The sequence below is a fragment of the Vulpes vulpes genome, chromosome 7 (genome assembly GCF_048418805.1).
Source record: "Vulpes vulpes isolate BD-2025 chromosome 7, VulVul3, whole genome shotgun sequence".
NCBI lineage: Eukaryota > Metazoa > Chordata > Mammalia > Carnivora > Canidae > Vulpes > Vulpes vulpes.
Window position 1 is genome coordinate 30,501,542 of NC_132786.1, and position 13,540 is coordinate 30,515,081.

The window sequence follows — 13,540 nt, forward strand, 5'->3', positions numbered from 1 at the left end:
ACCAGTGAGAATGGGGAAAATTAACAAGACAGGAAACAACACATGTTGGAGAGGTTGTGGAGAAAGGGGAACCCTCTTGCACTGTTGGTGGGAATGTGAACTGGTACAGCCACTCTGGAAAGCTGTGTTGAGGTTCCTCAAAGAGTTAAAAATAGGACTACCCTATGACCCAGCAATTGCACTGCTGGGGTTTTACCCCAAAGATACAGATGCAGTGAAATGGCAGGACACCTGCACCCCGATGTTTATAGCAGCAATGTCCACAATAGCCAAATTGTGGAAGGAGCCTTGGTGTCCTTCAAAAGATGAATTGATAAAGAAGATGTGGTCTATATATACAATGGAATATTACTCAGCCATTAGAAATAACAAATACCCACCATTTGCTTCAACGTGGATAGAACTGGAGGGTATTATGCTGAGTGAAGTAAGTTAATCGGAGAAGGACAAACATTCTATGGCCTCATTCACTTGGGGAATATAAAAAATAGTGAAAGGGAATAAAGGGGAAAGGAGAGAAAATGAGTGGGAAATATCAGTGAGGGTGACAGAACATGAGAGACACCTAACTCTGGGAAACGAACAAGGGGTAGGAAAGGGAGATGGGTGGGGGGATGGTGTGACTGGGTGTTCAGCACTGAGGGGGGCACTTGATGGGATGAGAATTGGGTGTTATGCAATATGTTGGCAAATTGAACTCCAATAAAAAAAATATACAGAAAAAAAGAATGCCAAAAAAAAAAAAGAATGCTAAAAAAAAGAGAAAAGAAATAAAAATTATTTAAATTAGTAAGGGAGAAGTAAAACTCTCACTATTTGCAGAGGACAAGATACTGCATATAGAACACTAAAAGCTCTACCAAAAAACTACTAGAAGTAATAAATCAATTAAGAAAAGTTGCATGATAGAAAAATTAATACACAAAATTTGGTTGCACTTGTGTATATTAATAACAGAGTAGCAGAAAGAAAAATTAAGAAAATCATCCATTTATAATTGCACCAGAAATAACAAAATACCTAGGAATAAACTTAAGCAAGAAAGTGAAAGATCTATACTCTGAAAACTATAAAACATTGATGAAAGAAGTTGAAGATGACACAAATTAATGGAAATATAGTCCATGCTCATGGATTGGAAAATCTTCAAACTGTCCAAAGCAACCTACAGATTCAATGTAATCGCTATCAAAATACAACAGATTTTTTCACAGCACTATAACAAATAATATTAAAATTTTTATGGAACCCTGAAAGACCTCAAATAGACAAAGCAATGTTGAGAAAGAAAAAGAAAAGTGGATATATCACAATCCCAGATTTCAAAATATGCAGCTAAACGATAGTAATCCAAAGAGTATGGTACTGGAACAAAAATAGCTCAATAGAACATAATAGAGAGGTCAGAAATAAACCAGAAATGACACCTATGTTGTCATTTATTCTAGGACAAAGGAGGCAAGAATATATACTGGGGAAATGACAGTGTCTTCAATAGTACTGGAAAAACTGGGCAGCTACATGAAAGAGAATAAAAATGAAAATGAAAAAGAAAATAAAAATAAAAAACCTTTTCACACTATACACAAAAATAATCTCAAAATGCATTTAAAGACCTAACTATAAAGTACAAATCCATAAAACTCCTATAAGAAAACACAGGCAGTCATTTTTTTGACATTGGTCATAGCAACATTTTTCTAGATATGTCTCCTCTAGGCAAGGGAAACAAAGCAAAAATAAACTATTAGAACCACATCCAAATAAAAAGCTTTTGCATTATGAAGAAAACCATCACCAAAGCAAAACAGGAACCTACTAAATAAGAGAAGGTATTTGCAAATGATATACCCAATAAGGTGTTAATATTAAAATTCTGTAAAGAATTTCTATAACTCAACATAAAAAAATCCAATTAATAAAAGTGAGCAGAGGACCTAAATAGACATTTTCTAAAGAAGACATGCAGATGGCCAACAGATACCTGAAAAGAAAATCATCAGGGAAAGGTAAATAAAAAGCAAAATGAGACATCACTTTATACTCCTCAGAATGGCTAAAATAAAAAAGACAATAAAGTGTTGGCAAGGATGTAGAGAAAAAGGAACCCTTATGCACCTTTGGTGGGAATGTAAATTGGTATAGCCCCTGTGGAAAACAGCATGGAGGTTCCTTGAAAAAATAAAAATAGAAATGTCATATGATCCAGTAGTTCCACTAGTGGGTATTTACTCAAAGAAAACAAATAGAAAAAAAAAAACAATTTGAAAAGGTATATGCATCTCTATGTTTACTGCAGCATTATTTATAGTAGCCAAAATATGGAAGGAACCCAAGTGTCCATCAATAGATGAATGGTTAAAGAAGGTATGGTACACATATACAATGGAATATTACTCAGACATAAAACATAATGAGATCTTGGCATTGTTGACAACATTTATGCACCAAAGGGTAGTATACTAAGTGACATAAATCAGACAGAGAAAGACAAATAACGTATGATTTCACTTATATATGGAATCTAAGAAACAAAACATATGAACAAACAAAAGGCAGGAAGAGACACATAAATACAGAGAACAAACCGATTGTTGCTGATGTTGTGAGGGGGAGATGGGAAAATGGCTTGAAGAATATGAGAGATACAAGCTTCCAGTTATGGAGTGAATAAATCATGGGGATAAAAGGTACAGCATAGGAAAAACATCTGATATTGTAATAGCATTGTATGGTGAGAGATGGTAGCTACACTTAAGGTAAGCATAGCAAAATGTATAGAGTTGTTGGATCACTATGTTGTATGCCTGGAACTAATGTGACATTGTGTGTCACTTATACTTCAATTAAAAAAAGAACTACTGAATTTTAAAATCAAGAAGGACACCAGTGTTCATCTACTTCACCTCTTTTATATGTTTAGTTATGCCTAATTTTAAAAGCTTAAAAAAATTTAATGTAATAATAGCTACCCTTTCACTATGACTTGGTGACTTAGAGGTGCATTGTGTTGATCATGTTAATCACATGTAATAAAACCTGAGATCTTGGGATGTCTGCATGGCTCAGTGGTTGAGCATCTGTCTTGGGCTCAGGGCATGATCCCAGGGAGCCAGCTTCTCCCTCTGCCTATGTCTCTGTCTCTCGCTCTGTGTGTCTTTCATGAATAAATAAATAAAATCTTAAAAAAAAAAAACCTGAGATCTTTTGTTGTCACCACTATGAACTGGCAAAGGAGGTCCCTTCAGCAATTTCACAGATTTTCATAGCTGGAGGACATGATCAATAAACTTTGTTTTCTGTCTTGACACAATCCATTTATATAAAAGATGCTATAAAACAAGTTAAAATAGATTTGTGAGCAGAATCCACCATAATCAGCAATTGTCTTTTGAAAAGGCCTACTCTTGAACTCACTCAATAAGTAATTAGCTTCCCTTTGTCCCAAATTACTGATTTGATCTGATTTAATTTGATTAAATCTAACCTAAACTTCTTAATTCTCCCAAATTCTATCCAAGGGCCAGGATCAAGATGGTACAAAAATTAAGAGGGTAGAGGAGCAAAACTTCAATAATCAAATAACCTCCTAATACAATGGTTTTGAAAATCAAAATTAATGGCAAGAAAAATCCATGATAAACAAAGTATTATATTTTAGATAGGGATAGGTCATTGTCATGTAACACTGCTATACTGCCATTGGAACAGCTCTTCAATCAGCCCTCAGTTCCTTTGAGTGCCCTGGGGAGCTAGGTCAGTAACCTGCTCCATCTGCTTCCATACACTGGAGGAAAAGTGAAAGAGGCAAAATGCAGGTCATCTCCAAAATTGCTCCTGGGATCTCCCACCACTATGAACAACCCAACATCCTTTTGGTGGCCCTTTTCAGCTCAACTTTGGGGCTTAGGATGGCAAGTATTTCTGCATTGTTTTCTTGACTATCAAAGCCCACTGCTCTGACCTGAGTTGTCTTTTCTTCCCAAGACTATGTCCACTATGATTCCAAAACCTAACTCTCCTGTGGCCCCAAAAGATTTAGGCATCTTGGGCAACAACCTTCTTACTCTTGTCTCCATCCTGTAGGCTTTGAACTGATAACACCACAAGACCCATAAGCACGAAAGACATTGATTGGAAGTTAAGTTTGGGACGTTCTGGAACATGACCTCGACTCTATTGTTTCCAGAAGCCAGTGGGAGCATGTTCTAAGATAGACAATGCCACATCAGGAACTGCAATGACCTCAATGACCTGCTATGGAAATGTTTTTTTGCAGAGATTCTGATAAGGTAGAGGCATCAAGAAAATGCATTTTTCACCTCGTAGGGCCAAGAAAAAGTGAGTAACTGGGTTTGTTTTGTTTTGTTTTGTTTGTTTCTTTGTTTGTTTAGGTGGCTGTAAGAATCTCTAGGGGAAAAGTGTTTATTTTGTCGATTTTTATGTAACTGTTTGCCTTAGTTATTAATCCTTTGAATTTTATAACCCAGTGCTTTCCACCACATTTTATTCCCATGCAGGACTGTAATGAAGGTAGGCAGGTATTTGTGTTTCTGTTTATGGGTGAGAAGACCCAGTGTTCTGTTACTTGGTGATACTTAGTGACACTAAGCCCAGTATTCAAGAGTATTAAAAGCAGCTACTCCTAAATATATTCACATAGGGGGTTGCAACGTTGAAGTAAGACAAGTACAATTAAAAGGAGGCATCTATGGGGCACCTGAGTGACTCAGCCAGTTGAGCATCAACTCGATTTTGGCTCAGATCATGATCTCAGGGTTCTGGGATTGAGCCCCATGTCAGGCTCTGCATTCAGCAGGGAATCTGCTTGAGATATTCTCTCTCTCTCTCTCTCTCTTTCTCTCTCTCTCTCCCCCTCTCCCTGTACCCCCACTCTATCTCTCTAAAATAAGTAAAATCTTTTAAAACATATTTTAATCTTTTAAAAATGTAGATATTAAATATTTAATATCTAAATATCTATAGACAGAGAGAGGAGAAAGATGAAGTACTTCCATAATGCTTCCATGTGTAAATACTCCAGGCCCCACACATCACTGGAATATATCAACAATTCTCTAAACATTAATGTATTGAATTCTCAAATCAAAAGCATAGAGTGGCTCAACAGACAAAAATACAAGACCCAACTACACTGCTTACAAGAGACTCACTTGAGCTTTAAAGTCATATAGAGGCTCAAAATGAAGGGTAACAAAATATATTTCATGAAAGGGGTAATCAAATGAGAGCCAGGATAGCTATATCTATTAATAGACTTTAAGTCATAAAACAGTAACAAGAGACAAAGATAGTGATGTAATTATAAGGAGGTCAATTTATTAAAGAGATATAACAATTAAATATATATGCACCCCACAACAGAGCACCTAAATATATTAAGGAAATACTAATACCTCTGAAGGGAGAAATAGATGACAATACAGTAATAGTAGGGGAAATCTATACACCACTATCAATGATTGATAGATTATCCAGACAGAAAATCAACAAGGAAATGTTGAACTTGAATCATACATGAGACCAAAGGGAACTAACAGACATATCCAGAATATTCTATTCAACCACATTAGAATTCACATTCTTCTCAAATGCACATGGCACATTATCTAATACAGAGCACATGTTAGGTCACAAAACAAACCTTAGAAAATTTGAGAAGACTGATAGTCTTTTCTGACCACAATGGTAGAAAACCAGAAATCAATAACAGAAAGTAAAACTGGAAAATTTTAAAAATATGTGCAGATTAAACAGTATACTCCTGAATAACCAATGGTTCAAAGAAGTAATCAAAAGAAAAAATCAAGAAAAGTCCTAAACAAAAGTGGAATCATAATGTAGAAAAACTTATGGAATGCTAAAGAGCCCAAATAGCCAAAGTAATCCCAAGAAAGTAAAAAACTAGAAGCAATATATTTCCTAGATTTCAAACTATACTACAAAGCTGCAATGATAAAAAAAAAAAAACAGTAATAGCATTGGCATAAAAATGGAGAGACCAATGGAACAGAATCAAGAGCCCAGAAATAAACCATACAGATACAGCCCACTAATATATGACAAGAGTACCAAGAAGCTCAATGGAGAAAAGAAAGTTTCTTCAATAAACAGTGCTGAGAAAACTGTATAACCACATGGAGAAGAATGAATTTAAACATCTACTTTACACCACTCATAAAAATGAACTCAAAATAGATTGGAGACTGAAACATAAGACCTAAAACAATAAAACTCCCAGAAGGAAATGCAAGGAAAGAACTCCTTAACATTGGCCTTGACAGGGATTTCCTGGATATGAAACCAAAAGCATAAGCAACAAAAGCAAAAATATATATGTTAAACTACATCAAACCTTTTACAAAGCTGCTTCATAGCAAAAGAAACAATAAAGTGAAAAGATAACCTAAAAAAGGAAAGGAAATATTTACAAATCATATATCTGATAAAGCACTATTATCCAAAACATATAAAGAACTCATACAACTCAGTAGGAAAAAAATAAAATAAATGTATTAGAAAATTGGCAAAGGACCTGAATAGACATTTTGCAAAGAAGACACACAAATAATCAACAGGTACATGGAAAGGTGATCAACATCGCTGATCATCAAGAAATTGCCAATCAAAACCACGATGAGGTATCACCTTACACTTGTTATGTTTGCTATTACAGAAAAGGCAATAATAACAAATGTCAAGGATTCAGGAAAAAAAGGAATACTTGTGTACTGTTGATGGGAACGTAAATTGGAACAGTCACTATTGAAAACAGTATGGAAGTTCCTCAAAATCTTAAAAACATAAAAAAATAAAAATTAAAAAATAAAAATTTTAAAAATCTTAAAAATAGAACTATCATATGATCCAGCAATTCCACTTCTGGGTATCTATCCAAAGGACTTGAAATCAGGATCTCAAAAAAGGTATGTGCACTCCTATGTGCATTGCAGCCTTATTCACAATAGCCAACATATATATATACAACCTGTATAGGAATGAAGGAATGAATGTAAAAGAAAATGTGATATATCTATATTATTCAACCATGAAAAGCAGGAATTCCTGCCATTTGAGACAATCTGGATAAACCTTAATGGTATTATGCTAAATTAAATAGATCAGAGAAAAATAAATCCTATATGTTACCACTTATATGTGGAATCTAAAAAAGCCAAACAGAGAAACAGGGAGCATTTTGGTGGTTATCAGGGGCTTTGGGTAGTGGAAAGAGGTAAATATTAGTCCAGGGTATAAACTTCGAGTTATAATATTAATAATTCTAGAGATCAAATGTACTACATGTTGATTATAGCTTATAAATACTGTATTACATACTTGAAAGGTGCCGAGAGAGTAAACCTTCAAAATTCTCACCACAAAAACAAATGGTAATTATATGACAGGATGGAGGTGTTAAACAATGCTATGTGCTAATCATTTTGCAATATATAAATGTTATCAGATCAACATGTTGCATGCCTTAAACTTACACAACATTATATGTCAATTATACCCTGATCATGTTAGAGGGAAAAGATATTCCAGAGGAAAAAAGACACCAGCAACATGCCAGTGTAGGAAGCCCTGGACTCTCCTTTCCATTCACAAATTCACCAATTCAGCTTCAACTCATGGATTAATTTTCTTTGTGATGAACCCTAAATTAAATGAAAGGCTCTTTTACTCTGGGAGAATGCAAAACCAGACTTGCCAATGCCAGTAGGGAGATTCAAGACACCCTGTTGTCAGAGACCTTACTACAATGCAGTACCTTACAAGCAGGAAGAGACCATCTAGCTCTCTGTTTCACCCTGCAGAGAAGGATCTGCTTGGAGGTCGAACATGCATACATTTTCAAGGGAGCTGCCCAAAGATCTGAAATCCGTCTTCCAGTTGTGGGAGCTCTGTTTGGTCTGAACTGTCTAGATGCCCAGGGACAACAGGTGTAGCAGCTTGAGCTAGTAGTTACCAATGAATGGTACTCCCTCTATTAACCACCAAATGAATGGATAAATGATCCCAGCTGTTAGCTTCCCCCTTGGGAGGCAAAGACTTGATCCATTCATCTAGATCCCCAAGTACCACACTGAAATCATGAAGCTGACAATACACTACACTAGCAACTGAAAAATGTACTAGAGAGGTTCAATAACAGACTAGGTCAAGCAAAAGGAATGCTTCCTGATCTTTTCCTTCTCGATTCTTTTTCTGGAACTCTCATAATGCATATATTAGTCCCATTGGTGGGACTTCTATAAGTCCCTTAGTCACTATTTCTCATTCTTTTATCTTGTTTGCTGTTCTTAATAATTTCCAGCGACTTCTTTTTGAGTTCAGGTGTTACACAACCTAATTTTGTGACAAATACCCCTAATAATGTATGTGACTTTACAACTAATGAGATTTCTTCCCTTTTAGAAGATAAACATCACCACAAACTAAATGATGCTAAAACTTTAACATCATTTTATATTATACCTAAATACTAAGTTTCTGGATGTGCAGAAATAACACTGAAGAGTATGCTGTAGGAGCTAGACTTGTACAAAAAGAAAATGTGCTAAGGAACTTAGAAAAGGACATACATTTTACCCCATAAGCATATTTTGGCCAGAAACTAATAATTTAGTGGCAAATACTGATTTGTGTGAGCTATGTGCAAAAAGATTTTTATTGGCTGTTGCCTATAAATCATATGTTATTCTTATCTTGGAAAGCTAATGCCTTCTTCAGAACACAAGACCATTCTGGTTCACCAGTGTCCATGATAGATCACAGATGACCTAGTTAAAGAATTTTAGTTAATTTAGATTGAAATACAGTTATGGTTGAGAAAAATTTTTCAACTCCAAAATTATCAATTTCCTTTTCCCCCTAAAAAAATGCTCACAAAATGTGATTGTTTTTCAAAAATAAATACAAAAGCTAACTGTTAATCAGGCCCTGACTTATCATATCCTAGATGCATTAACATAAATAGTTAATAGGACTGAAGAGATATTACTTCAAAATCAAGATGCTTCAAATGTTATACTTGCCTCCAAGAAATTTTTAATACTTTGGGAGAAGACTATTGTACTTAAACACCTGAAGCTCTCACAGAGAGCTTTAAATCACTCAAATTACTAAAGAAACAGTAAACAAGATAAATAACTTGAGGTATACCTAGTTGACATCCCACTATGTGGATCTAAGTTTATCTGACTAGCACTGAAATTTAATTTCCTAATTTTACTTAGGGAAACATTGAATCATGGATCTGTTTCTACTTATTTTACTGGCCATTTGTTTATATCTCAATTATGTTTTATGTACTAGTCTAATGTCACCATTGTCTTGCCAGACAGCACAACTATGATTCTGATAGAAAAGCAGAACAAAATCATAATTATCACCAAAACTTCATCTCCTCCTTAAATTCCTGTCATTCATATAGATCTACATAATACTTACATAGGTACACAATACCTATGACCTGTCTAAGGAAGGCCTAAATGGAGGACTGAAATAAAACACTTTACTCTCTCAAATAATATGAACTATATATATTCAGGAAATTGTATATTTCAATGAAGCTAATGATCTATACATTTATAGGAAGCTATTAAACTGAACTAGACAGGACATAAACTGAAACACTCACTCAGGAGCAAGCCCGTTTGAGCACACACCAACACTTGAAATCCACCCAATTAGTTATTAGTCCTGCTTTGTTCTAGTCAAACCCCATGTTTCATTTAAGCCTAAATTAAACATCACCACCACCAATTCTATATAATATTCTGAGAAGCTGCATTTCCACTTGAGTTTTCTTCTTTTGCAAACAAGAATTCCACGTAAATTAAGGAGTTTTTTGCTTTTCAGAATCAAGAAAATTTTATTTCCTTTAACACTAAGACACACTAGGCAAGATTTCACTCATTAACAAATTATATTTATATTTTTGTCCTATACAAGTGAATAATGAAGCTTAGAATAATCAGAATTTAGGAACAAAAAAGAAAGTTTTGATCATTACCTCCACCAATCAATTTTTTACACTGTTTGTTAGCTGTCCGACATCGTCCCTCATAACAAAAGGCATCACCGGATTCACAACTTTGTCCGTTGCGTGCATAAGTGTCAGGCACACAGTGTGAGGAAACCCCATTGCAGTATTCAGTGAAATCACATTCATCCAAAGATTTCCTGCACGGTATACCACCTGGTCTTAGCTAGCAGGGAAAGAGGAACATAAGAAAAGATTATGCATCAGTGATACTCAGTTTCCTTTTCCTTCAGGCTTTAATTTTTCATTTATCTTTTTTCTAAGTTGCTAAGAGCAAGGAGAAAACAAATGATCTTGTTAACTACTTAAGCATTGCGTGGAAATTTAAATAATTAAATTTACTGTAGAAAAAGGAGCCGGTAACACTTGTGAGAGAATTGGGAAATTCAAAGATAAGTAGACTGCCATAATTATAAAAAGGACAAAAGCAATTAATATAAAAATTAATAAGTAATTAATATAAAAACTACTTAAAAATTACTTTAGATCCATTATGGCTATGCTTACATGGCAGCCTTTGGTTTCTCCATATGCTGTCCCTTCAAGCAGAAATCAGCAACCATTTACAAAATAATACATATGGGTCACAAGCATTTAGAAAAAAGTTTGTAGATTTCATACAGTATTCCCTTTCTGTATGTGTCTTTGCCACAAACTTCCAAATATCGCTACAAACCCTTTCTTCAACCTAAGCTCCAATTCTCATGGCTATCATCAGTATCCCATACAAACTATGTCAAATTTGTTCTAGCTTTCAAAGATCCTAGAGGCCTAGCTTCTATAACATTTATCAATTCCCAAAATAGGTTTTCTACATACTTTTTCCCATGTTGTCACAAATATTTGCTATATATAGCAATTCTGACACAAATTCTTCAAGTGATGTGTGGGAAGACAAAACAATGCTTGAGTCACCCAAGCTTATGTAGTTAGCATTCAAATAAAAATAAATGATCAAAATTATTTCTAAAGGAAAATACGTATAAGCATAATAGAAAAAAATATTAATACCAGTTTCTTTGAAATATGCTTCATTTTATAAATATATATAAATGGCAATATTACATTTATTCTAATTTCTTCTATTGTTTTGATTTTTTATAGCAGTTTGAGGGTCACAGAAAATATGAGGAGTAAGTAAGTAAGTACAGAGATTTCCCATATAACTCCTGCCCCACACATACAAAGCCTCCTCTTATCAACATTTCTGCCTGGAGTGGTACATTTGTTACAATCAATGAACTTACATAACACTGATCATAATCAGTCAAAGTCCATAGTTTACATGAAATTTCTTTCTCATTGTTATATATTTTATGGGCTTAAACATATGTATAATGACATGTATCTTTTGTTATGGTATCATACTGAGTATTTTTGCTGCCCTAAAAATCCTTCATGCTCTGCCTATGCATCTCCCCTTCGGTTCCTGGCAACCAGTTTTTACAGTCCTTTTCCAGAATGTATTTGGAATCATAGAATGTGTAACCTTTCCAGATTGAATTCTTTCACCAAACTTCTTTTTCAATATGTATAAATACCCAGTTCCTAAAATCTCTTTCCTCAAATGCTCTTGGAACCAAGTTTTATCATCCTCCTGGCTCATATAAAAAGGTATTCATGTTTCTTTTCTTTGCTCCTTAATTCCAAAATGGCCCTAAAAATGGATGACTCCATTTTCCTCCTAAATATTAAGAATGTTTTCTCCTAAAATCTTCTTATGTTTTTTAAATTTTCTTTTCAATTTATTTTTATTCTAGTCAAGACTGTCAGTCTGTACATGTAATGTGCAATTCATTGTCAGGACTATGTCCCTTTACTCAACTAAATGAGGAGCGGATGGTTAATTTATTGCCTCTGACCAACACACCAGTCTTGACTGCATCATAGAGTACTGTGTATATAAGAAAACTCATAGTTTGAGCTATATACCACATCGATAATTAGGCCCAAGGACTAATGAGAATCACAACTACTACTCCAGTTTTAACAGCAGATATACACACATCTCTGTTGATATATGAATCTGGTTTAAGTTATTACTTTTTGGTGCAACAATGATGGAGAATTTGGTAATCTGCTATATTGCTTGTGTTCAGTAGGTTAGTTAATTTTTTAAAAGTTATACTTAATATGAATAATTATGACTAAATCGTGCCTACTAATGAAAAAAAAAGAGGAGTATACATCAGCAAATGTCAGAATAGGAGATTCATGGCTGCATATACATAGAAATGCCTATTTTAAACAACTACCATGAATGAGATAATCTGACTGAAAGGTTCAAGTCCCAGGTGAAGCAAAAAGTCTGAGAGTAGATGTATTGGAAGATGGTAAGAAGAACATTTTCACTTTACCCATATCACCCCTCCCAAAAGGTGGCACAGTTCAATGCTAAGAGAACTGGCTGGTGATTTCTCTGACAGAAAAATTAAAGTAATGAGAACATGGTTTTCCGAGCACTACAAAACACTGCCCATGAGACTACTTTTGTCTCACTCCACTCAGAACATTGAGGTACTTGGCATACTTAAATAGTCTGGGAACACCTAGGAATAGGGGAAAGAGATGGGAGTTCACAACAATCAGTGTGTGAACCAGCCACATATCCAATTAACTGGCTTATAGACCCTCCAATAAGTGGGCGCAATCCTGCAGCCAACACATGGATATCAGCCCCTGGCTTGACTCTGCTGAATTGCACAACTTTGAACACTTTAGGGCACTGACCTAGGGAAAATTTATGAGAGGCTCTCCATAGCCAGACTGGCTTTCTGGGATTGAAAGACGGTGTACAATCCTGATCTCTCACTTCCTAGGAGGTGTGGAACAACCCTAGGAGAAGAGTAGAACAAGCACACTCCTAAAAAAGGTCTGAGAGATCCCCCAAAACTCTAGCTGAGCTGACTGGTGATTGGCTTCTTTCTCTCTCAAGGCCAATTACTAAACACTGAAAGAGATGGCTACTTCTTCAAATGTGAAGGCAGCAATGCAAGGCTTCCAGAAATGTAAAGAATCAAGGAAACATGATGCCACCAAAGGAATGAAACAAAGCTCTTGTGGAAGACAAATGAAAGAAAAGGAAACAAACAAATCTAACAAAAAATTTAAATAATCACCTTAAGCTCAGATAAGAAAGCACAGAAAGACAAATAAAATAAGGGAAATGATACATGAAAAAAAATGAGAAGTTTCACAAAGAAAAATTATTTTTTAAAAAAGAACCAAACAGAAATCCTGGATCTGAAGAATACGAGTGAACTAAAAAATTTTATTAAAAAGCTTCTAGGGCACAGTTGATCAAACAGAATAGTGAACTCAAGAGCAATCATTTAAAATTTTCCAGTCATAAGAACAAAAAAAGAAAAAGATTAAACCCTAACTGGTATTTATAGAACACATAAAAAGAAACAGCATATGTGCTATAGGAGTCCTAGAAGGAAGCAGTAAAAGAGAAAGGGCAGAAAG

At 34.9% G+C, this 13,540-nt stretch overlaps 1 protein-coding gene across 1 annotated transcript in view; it reads right to left on the reverse strand.

Moving 5' to 3' along the window:
* Positions 1-13,540, reverse strand: part of LOC112916315 (disintegrin and metalloproteinase domain-containing protein 5-like) — a 135,207-nt gene that overhangs the window by 49,289 nt on the left and 72,378 nt on the right. Inside the window, exon 16 of the mRNA XM_072762691.1 lies at positions 10,043-10,238. Within this exon, the coding sequence (XP_072618792.1) occupies positions 10,043-10,238 (196 nt within the window). The remainder of the gene's footprint in view (positions 1-10,042; positions 10,239-13,540) is intronic.